Here is an 18,684-nt window from a genome sequence, read left to right as displayed (position 1 = left end):
TGTTTATAGACTTCCTGACGGAAGTGCCAGGATAACAACCTCTCCCTCAACGTGATCAGAAAAAGGAGATGATTGTGGACTACGGGGGAAAAGGAGGACCGAGCAACGCTCCCATTTTCATCGACAGGGCTGTAGTGGGCCGTGCTTCTACACCTGCATTGCTTGCTGTTTGGGGTTTTAGGCTGGGTTTCTGTACAGCACTTTGAGATATCAGCTGATGTAAGAAGGGCTAGCCACCGTGCTCCTACACCTGCATTGCTTGCTGTTTGTGGTTTTAGGCTGGGTTTCTGTACAGCACTTTGAGATATCAGCTGATGTACGAAGGGCTATATAAATACATTTATTTTTATGGATTTGATTTGAGAGCTTCAGGTTCCTTGGTGTCCACATCACCAACAAACTATCATGATCCAAACACACCGAGACAATAGTGAAAAGGCACGACAAAGCCTATTCCACCTCAGGAGACTGAACAAATTTGGCATGGGTCCTCAGATCCTCAAAAATTTCTACAGCTGCACCATCGAGAGCGTCCTGACTGGTTGCATTACTGCCTGATATGGCAACTGCTCACCTCCGACAGCAAAGCACTAGAGGGTTGTGAAGACGGCCCAGTACATCACTGGGGCCAAGCTCCTGCCATCCAGGACCTCTATACCAGGCGGTGTCAGAGGAAGGCCCAAAACATTGTCAAAGACTCAGCCACCCTAGTCATAGACTGTTCTCTCTGCTACCGCACGGCAAGCGGTACCGGACGCCAAGTCTAGGGCCTAAAGGCTCCTTAACAGCTTCTACCCCCAAGCCATAAGACTCCCTGAACAGCTAATCAAATGTCTGCAGACTATTGCATTGACCCCCCTTTTTACACTGCTGCTACTCTCTGTTTAATACATAGTCACTTTAATAACTCTACCTACATGTACATATTACCTCAATTACCTCGACACCGGTGCTCCCGCACATTGACTCTGTACCGATGCGATATTTAACTGCTGCTCTTTAATTAATTGTTATTTTCAAATGTTATGTTTTTATATATTTTTTATTTTTATTTTTATTTTTTACCTATCTTAGTGATCTTAAAACTTAATGGTTGGATAAGGGCATTTCAATGTGGGGTCTACTACACCTGTTGTATTCAGCATTTCACTGTGAGGTCTACTACACCTGTTGTATTCAGCATTTCACTGTGGGGTCTACTCACCTGTTGTATTCAGCATTTCACTGTAAGGTCTACTACACCTGTTGTATTCAGCATTTCACTGTGAGGTCTACTACACCTGTTGTATTCAGCATTTCACTGTCAGGTCTACTACACCTGTTGTATTCAGCATTTTCACTGTGAGGTCTACTACACCTGTTGTATTCAGCATTTCACTGTGGTCTACTACACCTGTTGTATTCAGCATTTCACTGTCAGGTCTACTACACCTGTTGTATTCAGCATTTCACTGTGAGGTCTACTACACCTGTTGTATTCAGCATTTCACTGCCAGGTCTACTACACCTGTTGTATTCAGCATTTCACTGTGAGGTCTACTACACCTGTTGTATTCAGCATTTCACTGTCAGGTCTACTACACCTGTTGTATTCAGCATTTCACTGTAAAGGTCTACTACACCTGTTGTATTCAGCATTTCACTGTAAGGTCTACTACACCTGTTGTATTCAGCATTTCACTGTCAGGTCTACTACACCTGTTGTATTCAACATTTCACTGTGAGGTCTACTACACCTGTTGTATTCAGCATTTCACTGTGAGGGTCTACTACACCTGTTGTATTCTGCATTTTACTGTAAGGTCTACTACACCTGTTGTATTCAGCATTTCACTGTCAGGTCTACTACACCTGTTGTATTCAGCATTTCACTGTGAGGTCTACTACACCTGTTGTATTCAGCATTTCACTGTAAGGTCTACTACCTGTTGTATTCAGCATTTCACTGTCAGGTCTACTACACCTGTTGTATTCAGCATTTCACTGTGAGGTCTACTACACCTGTTGTATTCAGCATTTCACTGTAGGTCTACTACACCTGTTGTATTCAGCATTTCATTGTAAGGTCTACTACACCTGTTGTATTCAGCATTTCACTGTCAGGCCTACTACACCTGTTGTATTGAGCATTTCACTGTAAGTCTACTACACCTGTTGTATTCAGCCTTTCATTGTAAGGTCTACTACACCTGTTGTATTCAGCATTTCACTGTGGTCTACTACACCTGTTGTATTCAGCATTTCACTGTAAGGTCTACTACACCTGTTGTATTCAGCATTTCACTGTAAGGTCTACTACACCTGTTGTATTCAGCATTTTCACTGTAAGGTCTACTACACCTGTTGTATTCAGCATTTTACTGTAGGGTCTACTACACCTGTTGTATTCAGCATTTCACTGTGGGGTCTACTACACCTGTTGTATTCAGCATTTCACTGTAAGGTCTACTACACCTGCTGAATTCAGCATTTCACTGTAAGGTCTACTACACCTGTTGTATTCAGCATTTCACTGTGAGGTCTACTACACCTGTTGTATTCAGCATTTCACTGTGAGGTCTACTACACCTGTTGTATTCAGCATTTTACTGTGAGGTCTACTACACCTGTTGTATTCAGCATTTCACTGTAAGGTCTACTACACCTGTTGTATTCAGCATTTCACTGTGAGGTCTACTACACCTGTTGTATTCAGCATTTCACTGTAAGGTCTACAACACCTGTTGTATTCAGCATTTCATTGTAAGGTCTACTACACCTGTTGTATTCAGCATTTCACTGTGAGGTCTACTACACCTGTTTGTATTCAGCATTTCACTGTGAGGTCTACTCCACCTGTTGTATTCAGCATTTCACTGTGAGGTCTACTGCACCTGTTGTATTCAGCATTTCTTTGTAAGTCTACTACACCTGTTGTATTCAGCATTTCACTGTAAGGTCTACTACCTCAGCATGTCACTGTGGTACACCTGTTATTCAGCATTTCACTGTGAGGTCTACTACACCTGTTGTAGTTCAGCATTTCACTGAGGTCTACTACACCTGTTGTATTCAGCATTTCACTGTAAGGGTCTACACCTGTTGTATTCAGCATTTCACTGTGGGGTCTACTACACCTGTTGTATTCAGCATTTTACTGTGAGGTCTACACCTGTTGTATTCAGCATTTCCTAGTCACCTGTTGTATTCAGCATTTCACTATGAGGTCTACTACACCTGTTGTATTCAGCATTTCACTGTAAGGTCTACTACACCTGCTGTATTCAGCATTTCACTGTCAGGTCCTACTACCTGTTGTATTTCAGCATTTCTGTAAGGTCTGCTACACCTGTTGTATTCAGCATTTCCTTTGTCAAGTCTACTACACCTGTTGTATTCAGCATTTCACTGTAAGGTCTACTACACCTGTTGTATTCAGCATTTCACTGTGAGGTCTACTACCTGTTGTATTCAGCATTTCACTGTCAGGTCTACTACACCTGTTGTATTCAGCATTTCAGTGTAGGGTCCCTACACCTGTTGTATTATTCAAGCATTTCAGTGGGTCTACCACCTGTTGTATTCAGCATTTTTCACTGGGTCTACTACACTGGCCAATATTCAACATTTCACTGAGGGTCTACTGCACCTGTTGTGTTCAGCATTTCCTTAACCAGGGTCTACTACTGTTGTATTCAGCATTTACTGTGAGGTTATACTCCCACCTATTTGTATTCAGCATTTCCTCATGGGAGTCTACCACCTGTTGTATTCCAGCATTTTCACTGTAAGGTCTACTACACCTGTTGTATTCAGCATTTCACTCAGGTCTACTGCACCTGTTGTATTCCAAAGCGCTTTCATTGTAGGTCTACTGCACCTGTTTAACATTCAGCATTTCACTGTGAGGTCTACTACATATGTTGTATTCAGCATTTCACTGTAAGGTCTACTACACCCTGTTCTTCACTCAGCATTTCACTGTGAGTCTGCTACTACACCTGTTGTATTCAGCATTTCACTGTAAGGTCTACTACACCTGTTGTATTCAGCATTTCACTGTAAGGTCTACTACACCTGTTGTATTCAGCATTTCACTGTAAGGTCTACTACACCTGTTGTATTCAGCATTTCACTGTCAGGTCTACTACACCTGTTGTATTCAGCATTTCACTGTCAGGTCTACTACACCTGTTGTATTCAGCATTTCACTGTGAGGTCTACTATACCTGTTGTATTCAGCATTTCACTGTAAGGTCTACCTTACACCTGTTGTATTCAGCATTTCACTGTAAGGTCTACTACACCTGTTGTATTCAGCATTTCACTGTAAGGTCTACTACACCTGTTGTATTCAGCATTTCACTGTAAGGTCTACTACACCTGTTGTATTCAGCATTTCACTGTAAGGTCTACTACACCTGTTGTATTCAGCATTTCACTGTAAGGTCTACTACACCTGTTGTATTCAGCATTTCACTGTAAGGTCTACTACACCTGTTGTATTCAGCATTTCACTGTAAGGTCTACTACACCTGTTGTATTCAGCATTTCACTGTAAGGTCTACTACACCTGTTGTATTCAGCATTTAACTGTAAGGTCTACTACACCTGTTGTATTCAGCATTTCACTGTAAGGTCTACTACACCTGTTGTATTCAGCATTTCACTGTAAGGTCTACTACACCTGTTGTATTCAGCATTTCACTGTAAGGTCTACTACACCTGTTGTATTCAGCATTTCACTGTAAGGTCTATTACACCTGTTGTATTCAGCATTTCACTGTAAGGTCTACTACACCTGTTGTATTCAGCATTTCACTGTAAGGTCTACTACACCTGTTGTATTCAGCATTTCACTGTGAGGTCTACTACACCTGTTGTATTCAGCATTTCACTGTAAGGTCTACTACACCTGTTGTATTCAGCATTTCACTGTGAGGTCTACTACACCTGTTGTATTCAGCATTTCACTGTCAGGTCTACTACACCTGTTGTATTCAGCATTTCAGTGTAAGGTCTACTACACCTGTTGTATTCAGCATTTCACTGTAAGGTCTACTACACCTGTTGTATTCAGCATTTCACTGTGAGGTCTACTACACCTGTTGTATTCAGCATTTCACTGTGAGGTCTACTACACCTGTTGTATTCAGCATTTTACTGTGAGGTCTACTACACCTGTTGTATTCAGCATTTCACTGTGAGGTCTACTACACCTGTTGTATTCAGCATTTCACTGTAAGGTCTACTACACCTGTTGTATTCAGCATTTCACTGTAAGGTCTACTACACCTGTTGTATTCAGCATTTCACTGTAAGGTCTACTACACCTGTTGTACTCAGCATTTCACTGTGAGGTCTACTACACCTGTTGTATTCAGCATTTCACTGTAAGGTCTACTACACCTGTTGTATTCAGCATTTCACTGTAAGGTCTACTACACCCGTTGTATTCAGCATTTCACTGTAAGGTCTACCTTACACCTGTTGTATTCAGCATTTCACTGTAAGGTCTACTACACCTGTTGTATTCAGCATTTCACTGTAAGGTATACTACACCTGTTGTATTCAGCATTTCACTGTAAGGTCTACTACACCTGTTGTATTCAGCATTTCACTGTAAGGTCTACTACACCTGTTGTATTCAGCATTTCACTGTAAGGTCTACTACACCTGTTGTATTCAGCATTTCACTGTAAGGTCTACTACACCTGTTGTATTCAGCATTTCACTGTAAGGTCTACTACACCTGTTGTATTCAGCATTTCACTGTAAGGTCTACTACACCTGTTGTATTCAGCATTTCACTGTAAGGTCTACTACACCTGTTGTATTCAGCATTTCACTGTAAGGTCTACTACACCTGTTGTATTCAGCATTTCACTGTAAGGTCTACTACACCTGTTGTATTCAGCATTTCACTGTAAGGTCTACTACACCTGTTGTATTCAGCATTTCACTGTAAGGTCTACTACACCTGTTGTATTCAGCATTTCACTGTAAGGTCTACTACACCTGTTGTATTCAGCATTTCACTGTAAGGTCTACTACACCTGTTGTATTCAGCATTTCACTGTGAGGTCTACTACACCTGTTGTATTCAGCATTTCACTGTAAGGTCTACTACACCTGTTGTATTCAGCATTTCACTGTAAGGTCTACTACACCTGTTGTATTCAGCATTTCACTGTAAGGTCTATTACACCTGTTGTATTCAGCATTTCACTGTAAGGTCTACTACACCTGTTGTATTCAGCATTTCACTGTAAGGTCTACTACACCTGTTGTATTCAGCATTTCACTGTGAGGTCTACTACACCTGTTGTATTCAGCATTTCACTGTGAGGTCTACTACACCTGTTGTATTCAGCATTTCACTGTGAGGTCTACTACACCTGTTGTATTCAGCATTTCACTGTGAGGTCTACTACACCTGTTGTATTCAGCATTTCACTGTAAGGTCTACTACACCTGTTGTATTCAGCATTTCACTGTAAGGTCTACTACACCTGTTGTATTCAGCATTTCACTGTAAGGTCTACTACACCTGTTGTATTCAGCATTTCACTGTGAGGTCTACTACACCTGTTGTATTCAGCATTTCACTGTAAGGTCTACTACACCTGTTGTATTCAGCATTTCACTGTAAGGTCTACTACACCCGTTGTATTCAGCATTTCACTGTAAGGTCTACCTTACACCTGTTGTATTCAGCATTTCACTGTAAGGTCTACTACACCTGTTGTATTCAGCATTTCACTGTAAGGTATACTACACCTGTTGTATTCAGCATTTCACTGTAAGGTCTACTACACCTGTTGTATTCAGCATTTCACTGTAAGGTCTACTACACCTGTTGTATTCAGCATTTCACTGTAAGGTCTACTACACCTGTTGTATTCAGCATTTCACTGTAAGGTCTACTACACCTGTTGTATTCAGCATTTCACTGTAAGGTCTACTACACCTGTTGTATTCAGCATTTCACTGTAAGGTCTACTACACCTGTTGTATTCAGCATTTCACTGTAAGGTCTACTACACCTGTTGTATTCAGCATTTCACTGTAAGGTCTACTACACCTGTTGTATTCAGCATTTCACTGTAAGGTCTACTACACCTGTTGTATTCAGCATTTCACTGTAAGGTCTATTACACCTGTTGTATTCAGCATTTCACTGTAAGGTCTACTACACCTGTTGTATTCAGCATTTCACTGTAAGGTCTACTACACCTGTTGTATTCAGCATTTCACTGTAAGGTCTATTACACCTGTTGTATTCAGCATTTCACTGTAAGGTCTACTACACCTGTTGTATTCAGCATTTCACTGTAAGGTCTACTACACCTGTTGTATTCAGCATTTCACTGTAAGGTCTACTACACCTGTTGTATTCAGCATTTCACTGTAAGGTCTACTACACCTGTTGTATTCAGCATTTCACTGTAAGGTCTACTACACCTGTTGTATTCAGCATTTCACTGTAAGGTCTATTACACCTGTTGTATTCAGCATTTCACTGTAAGGTCTACTACACCTGTTGTATTCAGCATTTCACTGTGAGGTCTACTACACCTGTTGTATTCAGCATTTCACTGTGAGGTCTACTACACCTGTTGTATTCAGCATTTCACTGTGAGGTCTACTACACCTGTTGTTTTTGGTGCATGTGATAAATATGATTTGAGTTGACTTGTATCCTGATGTGACCATCGAGGTAAACCCTTAGAGAGGTTCCCATGCTGTTCACTGTCACTGATTACTCTTGATCTGCTGCAAGAGCTTCTATAATATCATTACTGTCAATCAGGTCTTTTCCCTAACCCTTTCTGCCTGGAAACTCTTCCTTTAACCCTATAGGCTCAGACACAACAATAGGAAACTCTTCCTTTAACCCTATAGGCTCAGACACAACAATAGGAAACTCTTCCTTTAACCCTATAGGCTCAGACACAACAGTAGGAAACTCTTCCTTTAACCCTATAGGCTCAGACACAACAGTAGGAAACTCTTCCTTTAACCCTATAGGCTCAGACACAACAGTAGGAAACTCTTCCTTTAACCCTATAGGCTCAGACACAACAATAGGAAACTCTTCCTTTAACCCTATAGGCTCAGACACAACAATAGGAAACTCTTCCTTTAACCCTATAGGCTCAGACACAACAGTAGGAAACTCTTCCTTTAACCCTATAGGCTCAGACACAACAGTAGGAAACTCTTCCTTTAACCCTATAGGCTCAGACACAACAGTAGGAAACTCTTACTTTAACCCTATAGGCTCAGACACAACAATAGGAAACTCTTCCATTAACCCTATAGGCTCAGACACAACAATAGGAAACCCCTTTCTTTAACCCTATAGGCTCAGACACAACAATAGGAAACTCTTCCTTTAACCCTATAGGCTCAGACACAACAATAGGAAACTCTTCCTTTAACCCTATAGGCTCAGCCACAACAATAGGAAACTCTTCCATTAACCCTATAGGCTCAGCCACAACAATAGGAAACCTCTTCCTTTAACCCTATAGGCTCAGCCACAACAGTAGGAAACTCTTCCATTAACCCTATAGGCTCAGCCACAACAATAGGAAACTTTAACCTCGCCTGCCTCCCTTAACTGTGCAGAACTCACTCTGCCATTTCCCGGTTGCTAATATTCGAATAGTTTGCCTAATTTCAGTTTTTATGTGACTAAACAAGTAAGTGTAGTGTAGAGAATCATTATACCATCTAAATCGCTGTGAAATATATTTTCCATAAGCATAAATATTGTATTTTCAGCTGTTCGTAGCTGGTGTACAAAACCGAAAGTAAAAGACGCAAAAACTAAACTTAAGAACGAGAAGCATAGAACTAGCTCACATAGATCAGATCTATGACTGGCTGTCAATGAGAGTGACAGATCTGTAACACACATTTCTATGTGAATTTGGTCAGGTCTTCCAAAAAGTTACATATTGCAGCTGTAACCGGTCTGCCTCTTTTAACCCTAAAATAATAATTTCCTCCACTTCCCTTCCAGGCTTTTCCTCCACTTCCCTTCCAGGCTTTTCCTCCACTTCCCTTCCAGGCTTTTCCTCCACTTCCCTTCTAGGCTTTTCCTCCACTTCCCTTCCAGGCTTTTCCTCCACTTCCCTTCCAGGCTTTTCCTCCACTTCCCTTCCAGGCTTTTCCTCCACTTCCCTTCCAGGCTTTTCCTTCACTTCCCTTCCAGACTTTTCCTGCACTTCCCTTCTAGGCTTTTCCTGCACTTCCCTTCCAGGCTTTTCCTCCACTTCCCTTCCAGGCTTTTCCTCCACTTCCCTTCCAGGCTTTTCCTCCACTTCCCTTCCAGGCTTTTCCTCCACTTCCCTTCCAGGCTTTTCCTCCACTTCCCTTCCAGGGTTTCCTCCACTTCCCTTCTAGGCTTTTCCTCCAATTCCCTTCTAGGCTTTTCCTGCCCTTCCCTTCCAGGCTTTTCCTGCACTTCCCTTCTAGGCTTTTCCTCCACTTCCCTTCTAGGCTTTTCCTCCACTTCCCTTCCAGGCTTTTCCTCCACTTCCCTTCCAGGCTTTTCCAAGCTTCCCTTCTAGGCTTTTCCAAGCTTCCCTTCTAGGCTTTTCCAAGCTTCCCTTCCAGGCTTTTCCTCCACTTCCCTTCCAGGCTTTTCCTCCACTTCCCTTCCAGGCTTTTCCTCCACTTCCCTTCCAGGGTTTCCTCCACTTCCCTTCTAGGCCTTTCCTCCACTTCCCTTCCAGGCTTTTCCTCCACTTCCCTTCCAGGCTTTTCCAAGCTTCCCTTCTAGGCTTTTCCTCCACTTCCCTTCCACGCTTTTCCTCCTCTTCCCTTCCAGGCTTTTCCTCCACTTCCCTTCCAGGCTTTTCCGCCACTTCCCTTCCAGGGTTTCCTCCACTTCCCTTCTAGGCCTTTCCTCCACTTCCCTTCCACGCTTTTCCTCCAATTCCCTTCTAGGCTTTTCCTCCACTTCCCTTCTAGGCTTTTCCTCCACTTCCCTTCCAGGCTTTTCCTCCACTTCCCTTCCAGGCTTTTCCAAGCTTCCCTTCTAGGCTTTTCCAAGCTTCCCTTCTAGGCTTTTACTCCACTTCCCTTCTAGGCTTTTCCTCCACTTCCCTTCTAGGCTTTTCCTCCACTTCCCTTCCAGGCTTTTCCTCCACTTCCCTTCCAGGCTTTTCCACGCTTCCCTTCTAGGCTTTTCCAAGCTTCCCTTCTAGGCTTTTCCAAGCTTCCCTTCCAGGCTTTTCCTCCACTTCCCTTCCAGGCTTTTCCTCCACTTCCCTTCCAGGGTTTCCTCCACTTCCCTTCTAGGCTTTTCCTCCACTTCCCTTCTAGGCTTTTCCTGCCCTTCCCTTCTAGGCCTTTCCTCCACTTCCCTTCCAGGCTTTTCCTCCACTTCCCTTCTAGGCTTTTCCTGCACTTCCCTTCCAGGCTTTTCCTCCACTTCCATTCCATGCTTTTCCTCCACTTCCCTTCCCGGCTTTTCCTCCACTTCCATTCCAGGCTTTTCCTCCACTTCCCTTCCCTTCTAGGCTTTTCCTCCACTTCCCTTCCAGGCTTTTCCTCCACTTCCCTTCCAGGTTTTCCTCCACTTCCCTTCTAGGCTTTTCCTCCACTTCCCTTCTAGGCTTTTCCTCCACTTCCCTTCTAGGCTTTTCCTGCCCTTCCCTTCTAGGCCTTTCCTCCACTTCCCTTCTAGGCTTTTCCTCCACTTCCCTTCTAGGCTTTTCCTCCACTTCCCTTCCAGGCTTTTCCTCCACTTCCCTTCTAGGCTTTACCTTGAACGTGTGGTAATGCCAGAATACCTTAACTCTAACCCAGCCTTAGGCTGGTGAAACCAACTGACTAATGTGTTTACAGAGAAACAGAATGTGATCCGTAAGTCAGAAAAGGTAGAACGAGGCAAACCAAGCCTGCCTGGAGCCAATATCTCTGTAGGCTTATGGTTGATCAAGGAATCATTTGCGACTATTGTCTACTATTGGAACTCTGCTTTAGGGCCATTTTTGCAATAAGTATCCTCCGTACCAAAGTTAGTCCTGTACCTCAACCAGGGTCATACATCTAGGCCTACAGTATCATGCTGTACAGTTGTATCCTCTGTACAGTATGTCTATGTCCTCCACGGTCAATTCCATTTCAATTCAGTCATTTCAGGAGGTAAACTATAAATTGGAATTTCAGAAATGGAATTGACCCCAAACTTGAAGTCCTCCTCTAATAGCTCCAAAGGGTCTCGCCACGTCCCCATCCTGACGGAGCCACTCAGAGACGGGTGGAATGTCCCACGTGTACCTGTTCTGTTCATGTCCCGTCACGCTCTCTGATGCAGTAATCTGCTAATACTTCTGTTCATGTCCCTTCACGCTCTCTGATGCAGTAATCTGCTAATACTTCTCACATGCCTGTCTCTCTCTCTCTCTCTCTCTCTCTCTCTCTCTCTCTACTTTACTTTCCTCCACATCTCTCTCTCTCTCTCTCTCTCTCTCTCTCTCTCTCTCTCTCTCTCTCTCTCGCTCTCTCTCTCTCTGTCTCTCTCTCTCTCTCTCCTCTCTCTCTCTCGCTCTCTCTCTCTCTGTCTCTCTCTCTCTCTCTCTCCTCTCTCTCTCTCTCTCTCTCTCTCTCTCTCTGTTTGCTCCCTCCCTCCCTCCCTCCGTCTCTACTTTACTTTCCTCCACATCTCTCTAAAGACACAAGAGAGGGAATGCTTCCTATCCCAATATTGTTTTCTCCTCCCATTAAAAACCTGAGATAACAGCAATGGCTGAGAGGTGAGATCATTAAGTAAGGCTGTTTTCTAGAACTAAGGTGTGGAAGCCTCCCTTCCCCTTCCTTCTGCTCATGAACCTAATTATAACACATAGCTACAGGCCTGGTTATATCTCTATATCTCCGCTTCTGAGCTTAGACTCTCTCATAACGGTAGGGAGACTGAGTCTGGATCCAAAATGGCGCCTGTATTCCCTGTATACTGAACTACTATGTACCCTATGTGAGCCCTGGTGAAATGTCGTTCTCCACACAGGTCATTTCAGACACAGCCTGTGACTGGCACTGAGGCAGTTATTGTTACACCAATGTTGTTGTAGGTCCTAAATCCACAGAGGGTCCTCTCACAGAGTAGCTAGCAGGATATCAGGCCTTGACCACGGGCTAACCTTCACTAAGGTAAATAAGCAGTCAGAAATTCCTAAAGTACCAACCAAGTATGACGTTTATTTCGGTCGCCAGTTAAAACCCTCAGGGTTTTATAGTTTTATAGTTCAAGCAGATTTGGCTCCGGCTATACCGATGCAGTAGGAAATTAAATACTTAACATTTGCTTTGCGTTATTCGTTATTTCAGGCTGTGAGACGTATTTGAAAATAGCCTGGTCCCAGATCTATTTGTGCTCTCTTGACAACTCTAACGGGCGTGGTCACCAACAGATCTGGGACCGGGCAGATCTGTATTTCATACTGAAAACACAAATTAGTATTTTGAAGGCTTTCTGTCTCATGGATTCACAGCAGTTATTTTCCAACACTGATCTGAGGTAAAGGAATCCTGTAATTCCAGTTCTGTTCACTCTACACACACGACACCAACATTGTCTGTACTTGCCTCAACATATTATATTGCCTAATGGTTTTTCAGATGGAATCCCCAAATTCCTAACTGGTCTCAGATCTGTTTGTGCTGTTGCAACAACCACCCGGTTGTTGACAAAACAAAACAGATCTGGGACCAGGCTTCCAGATTCCAATGGGTATGTGGTTGTTGACAGATGGTACAGGAACCCTGGCTCCACGGTCCACAGCCATAATCTGATTACAGATTAAACTCCTACCCACATGAATACTAGTCCTAGTCTTAATCCCCCTTCTCACTCTGTTTCCACTTTACCACTCCTTCACTGCATTCATCTAGATTGGTCCAAGACATTAGAATATTGGTCCAAGACATTAGGAAATGGACCTCCTTCACTCTGGATTGGTCCAAGACATTAGGAAATGGACCTCCTTCACTCATGATTGGTCCAAGACATTAGGAAAGGGCCTCCTTTCACTCTGGATTGGCACAAGACATTAGGAAATGGACCTCCTTCACTCTGATTGGTCCAAGACATTAGGAAAGATCCTCCATTCACTCTGGATTGGTCCAAGACATTAGGAAAGATCCTCCCTTCACTCTGGATTGGTCCAAGACATTAGGAAATGGATCCTCCCTTCACTCTGGATTGGTCCAAGACATTAGGAAAGGGCCTCCTTCACTCTGATTGGCACAAGACATATAGGAAATGGACTCCTTCACTCTGGAATTGGTCCAAGACATTAGAAATGGACCTCCTTCACTCTGGATTGGTCCAAGACATTAGAAAGATCCTCCATTCACTCTGATTGGTCCAAGACATTAGAAATATCCTCTTCACTCTGGATTGGTCCAAGACATTAGGAAATGGACCAAGATATTAGGAAAGATCTCTTCTCACTCTGGATTGGTCCAAGACATTAGGAAATATCCTATGATTGGTCTAAGACATTAGGAAAGGGGCCTCTTCACTCTGGATTGGTCCAAGACATTAGGAAATATCCTCTCTTCACTCTGAATTGGTCCAAGACATTAGGAAAGATCCTCTTCACTCTGATTGGTCCAAGACATTAGAAAGGGCCTCTTCACTCTGGATTGGCACAAGATAGGAAATGGACTCCTCCTTCACTCTGGATTGGTCCAAGACATTAGGAAAGACCTCCATTCACTCTGATTGGTCCAAGACATTAGGAAAGGCCTCCTTCACTCTGGATTGGTCACAAGACATTAGAAATGGACCCTCCTTCACTCTGGATTGGTCCAAGACATTAGGAAATGGACCTCTTCACTCTGATTGGTCTAAGACATTAGGAAAGATCCTCTTCACTCTGGGATTGGTCCAAGACATTAGAAATGGGGCCTCCTTCACTCTGTCCAAGACATTGGCACAAGATTATTCAAGGAAATGGACCTCCTTCACTTCTGATTGGTCCAAGACATTAGAAATGGACCTCCTTCACTGGATTGGTCCAAGACATTAGGAAATGACCTCCTTCACTCTGGATTGGTCCAAGACATTAGAAAGATCCTCCATTCACTCTGGATTGGTCCAAGACATTAGGAAATGGACCCTCACTCTGGGATTGGTCCAAGACATTAGGAAAGATCCTCCATTCACTCTGATTGGTCCAAGACATTAGGAAATGACCTCCTTCACTCTGATTGGTCCAAGACATTAGGAAATGGACCTCCTTCACTCTGGGATTGGTCCAAGACATTAGGAAAGAAATGTCCAAGACATTAGGAAAGATCTCTTCACTCTGGATTGGTCCAAGACATTAGGAAATGGACTCCTTCACTCTGGATTGGTCCAAGACATTAGGAAAGATCCTCCATTCACTCTGGATTGGTCCAAGACATAGGGAAATGGACCTCCTTCACTCATGATTGGTCCAAGACATTAGGAAAGGGCCTCCCTTCACTCTGGATTGGCACAAGACATATAGGAAATGGACCTCCTTCACTCTGGGATTGGTCCAATACATTAGAAAATGGACCTCCTTCACTCTGATTGGCAAGACATTAGGAAAGACATCCAAGACATAGGAAATGGGACTCCTTCACTCATGATTGTCCAAGACATTAGGAAATGGACTCTTGGATTCAAGACATTTCTCACTCTGGGATTGGTCCAAGACATTAGGAAATGGACCTCCCTTCACTCTGGATTGGTCCAAGACATTAGGAAATGGACCTCCTTCATGATTGGTCCAAGACATTAGATCTGGTCCAAGACATTAGGGTAATGGACCTCCTTCACTGGATTGGTCCAAGACATTAGGAAATGGACCTCCTTCACTCTGGTTTCTTCAGGTGAGCCCTAGTCTAGCTCAGCCTAGGATTCATTTGGACTCTTCTGGAAAGAGGAATCTGGGGCTAGCACAGGTTCTATACTTGTGACCTGCCCTCAATCATGGGTCTAAAACCATCATGAGTATCTTGACCAATATAGAATAAATCATTTATCGTGAAAGCTACTACTTATACAGTTCGAAGAGCATGAGATCAAATTTGAAAAGACATAGCATTTTTACTAATCTCAACAATATGACTTTCATTATTTTAGGTCTGCTTCATTGGATTTTATAGGTAAACATTGTTAAAATGAGGACTGGGGTACATGTTTTACAATTTATGGGAATTTTGTAATGTCCAAACATGAATATTGAGTTACATTGAAATGAATGCGTTTTAAAGTAATGTATAGTGCAAAGTCCCTCTTAAATGATCCATGTCCCTCCATCATGTTTCTCACATTCACATGTTCAGACTACATTTGGAGAGAATACGCTACATATACAAAAGTATGTGGACACCCCATCAAATTAGGGGATTTGGCTATTTCAGACACACCCATGTGGTTCAGTACATAGGTATAGCCTATAGGTCATAGTAAATGAGAGGGTAACAGCTATGCCAGCAGCCTATAGTTCATAGTAAATGAGAGGGTAAAAGCTAAGCCAGCAGCCTATAGGTCACAGTAAATGAGAGTAACAGCTAAGCCAGCAGCCTATAGGTCATAGTAAATGAGAGGGTAACAGCTAAGCCAGCAGCCTATAGGTCATAGTAAATGAGGGTAACAGCTAAGCCAGTAGCCTATAGGTCATAGTAAATGAGAGAGTAACAGCTAAGCCAGCAGCCTATAGGTCATAGTAAATGAGAGAGTAACAGCTAAGCCAGCAGCCTATAGGTCATAGTAAATGAGAGAGTAACAGCTAAGCCAGCAGCCTATAGGTCATAGTAAATGAGAGGGTAACAGCTAAGCCAGCAGCCTATAGGTCATAGTAAATGAGAGGGTAACAGCTAAGCCAGCAGTCTATAGGTCATAGTAAATGACAGTAACAGCTAAGCCAGCAGCCTATAGGTCATAGTAAATGAGAGTAACAGCTAAGCCAGCAGCCTATAGGTCATAGTAAATGAGAGGGTAACAGCTAAGCCAACAGTCTATAGGTCATAGTAAATGACAGTAACAGCTAAGCCAGCAGTCTATAGGTCATAGTAAATGAGAGAGTAACAGCTAAGCCAGTAGCCTATAGGTCATAGTAAATGAGAGGGTAACAGCTAAGCCAGCAGCCTATAGGTCATAGTAAATGAGAGGGTAACAGCTAAGCCAGTAGCCTATAGGTCATAGTAAATGAGAGGGTAACAGCTAAGCCAGCAGCCTATAGGTCATACATAGTAAATGAGGGTAACAGCTAAGCCAGTAGCCTATAGGTCATAGTAAATGAGAGAGTAACAGCTAAGCCAGTAGCCTATAGGTCATAGTAAATGAGGGTAACAGCTAAGCCAGCAGCCTATAGGTCATAGTAAATGAGGGTAACAGCTAAGCCAGCAGCCTATAGGTCATAGTAAATGAGGGTAACAGCTAAGCCAGCAGCCTATGGGTCATAGTAAATGAGGGTAACAGCTAAGCCAGTAGCCTACAGGTCATAGTAAATGAGAGAGTAACAGCTAAGCCAGTAGCCTATAGGTCATAGTAAATGAGAGAGTAACAGCTAAGCCAGTAGCCTATAGGTCATAGTAAATGAGAGGGTAACAGCTAAGCCAGTAGCCTATAGGTCGAAACAAAATGTAAACTTACAAAGTTGTGCGTAACGGCATGGTGTTTAGTATACGCTAAACTTCCAATGAAGTAAACTTATAGGCCTATGCTTATTATCTTGTGACTGTAGGTCACAGATAGTGTGGGAAAGGATTGCAGGTCCTGTCGGGTTGCCCCCCCCCCCCCTTGCCACTGAGCAGGGGGGCCTGGGGTTTGGTTAAAGCCCCCTCTAAGACAGTAATTGTAGGTTCCATTATTATAACCTAACGGCCTCTGTAAAGGGGACCAGTGGTAGCCTCAATCAGCATATAGTCAAACAGTGCCTCAGATTAGCTTTGTTTACACAATTTCTATTTAACTAGGCAAGTCAGCTAAGAACAAATTGTTATTTACAATGACGGACTACCCCGGCCAAACCCTAACCCGGACGACGCTGGGCCAATTGTGCTCCGCCCTGTGGGGCTCCCAATCACGGCCGGTTGTGATACAGCCTGGAATCGAACCATGGTCTGTAGTGACGCCTTTAGCACTGGAGATGCAGTGAGGACCGTGCCCCAGGACTACCTGACATGATGACTCCTTACTGTCCCCAGTCCACCTGGCCATGCTGCTGCTCCAGTTTCAACTGTTCTGCCTTACTATTATTCTGTTCATTTATGAAGGGCTATATAAATACATTTGATTTGATTTGAGTTTCACCTTCTCCTACAGACACTTGTGTAATACCCCTGTGCCCTCAGCCGTTGAATAGCCCTATAATTGACTTTCACTTGCCCACTAAAATGTACCATTAGCCTACAAGTTAGGGTACTCAATCTAGTGAGCTGCTCGCGGGTTTATAACGGGCTGTAAAATAGAGGCGTTGTAGTGAATTTGACTTGGGACATGCACACGCATAGCCCCCGGTCTCTAGGATCCCAAAATAATTAGTTTTATTGGGTGTGCTGTCGTAGCCGACAAGCCTATAGTCGTTAGAAGGATAGCTGCCTTAATAAGGGGCAAATACTACTGTTAGTAAATCACCACGGATACAGTCGTTAATAGTCACCTTTCTGAAAGGTTGTTGCCTAGGCTACGCAGCATTCAGTGACAGTGGCAAGAATGCACAATGGTCTTTAGAAGAGTTTATTCCTACAGTCTGAAATTGCCAGGGGAAACTCTCTCTGTGTGTGTGTGTGTGTGTGTGTGTGTGTGTGTGTGTGTGTGTGTGTGTGTGTGTGTGTGTGTGTGTGTGTGTGTGTGTGTGTGTGTGTGTGTGTGTGTGTGTATGTAAAATATAACTGAGACTTTGTTCTCAATATTTTGACTTTATTCTCGAAATTACATTTCGAGTTCATTCTAGAACTAGTGGCACTTTATTCTAGAAAAAATTCACTTTTTACACAATTTAATTTCAACTTTATTTTCTAGTTATTGCCACTTTATTCTGGAAATATTGTCGCTTTTTAAAAAAAGTACTATCATGCTAACAACAATAATAATGCAAGTGCCACCGACCACGAGCAGTTTGATGTTTCTCTTCACTTGGCCCTAATACTCTTCCGTACATTTAGGATAGGGACGTCCCAAAGATCCCGGATAGCAACAACCAACCAACTATCCAACCAAGCAACCAATCAACCAATATTTATCTCTTAACCTGGCAGGTCCAGATCCAGGTGATCCAAAAGCCGTCATCTCCGAAGAGGTTAAAGATGTCCAAAATCCCTCTGGAGTACCCGAACATGGAGATGCTAGCGTCCGAGATAGCCAGGTTCAACGTGAGGAAGTCTGTAGGCAGCAGGGTGGCCCTCTGTCTGTACAGCACCAATATCACGAGACTGTTGCCTAACAACGACAGCCAACCTGGAGAAGAGATGAGACACACAAATTCACTGAGACATTTCACCAACAGGATAGATATTCAGATATAGGACTACTACTTAAGCAATTAAAAAATATTTAAATAATATCTGACAATTGTTTTCAGGGGTAAAGCTCTGGTTTCACATAAAACTAATTTGAAAAATTATCTCAGTAGCAATTAAAAAAAAAAAAAAATCTCAGCATGGCTTCCAATAACATCTGTTATTTTAAGTCTCTATTTACA

General features: G+C 43.1%; 1 protein-coding gene and 1 long non-coding RNA gene across 3 annotated transcripts in view; both read right to left on the bottom strand.

Annotated features, from left to right (window-relative positions):
• The window catches only part of LOC118377304 (visual pigment-like receptor peropsin), a 46,225-nt gene that overhangs the window by 15,804 nt on the left and 11,737 nt on the right, over positions 1–18,684 (bottom strand). Inside the window, exon 2 of the mRNA XM_052496505.1 lies at positions 18,235–18,440. Coding sequence (XP_052352465.1) covers positions 18,235–18,440 — 206 coding nt within the window. The remainder of the gene's footprint in view (positions 1–18,234; positions 18,441–18,684) is intronic.
• On the bottom strand, positions 3,989–6,781 carry LOC127915844 (uncharacterized). Of its 2 annotated transcripts, XR_008092508.1 has the most exons (4): positions 6,723–6,781; positions 5,505–6,530; positions 4,933–5,312; positions 3,989–4,170 (listed from the first exon to the last, which is right to left on the bottom strand). It is a non-coding gene; the product is annotated as an uncharacterized LOC127915844 (long non-coding RNA). The 2 variants fall into 2 exon arrangements; XR_008092516.1 differs by lacking the exon at positions 6,723–6,781 and having other exon boundaries at positions 4,933–5,350; positions 6,265–6,411.

This window comes from Oncorhynchus keta, chromosome 3, assembly GCF_023373465.1.
Source record: "Oncorhynchus keta strain PuntledgeMale-10-30-2019 chromosome 3, Oket_V2, whole genome shotgun sequence".
Lineage (NCBI taxonomy): Eukaryota > Metazoa > Chordata > Actinopteri > Salmoniformes > Salmonidae > Oncorhynchus > Oncorhynchus keta.
Note: the sequence above shows the minus strand (reverse complement) of the source record. Positions and strands in the feature narration are given on the sequence as shown.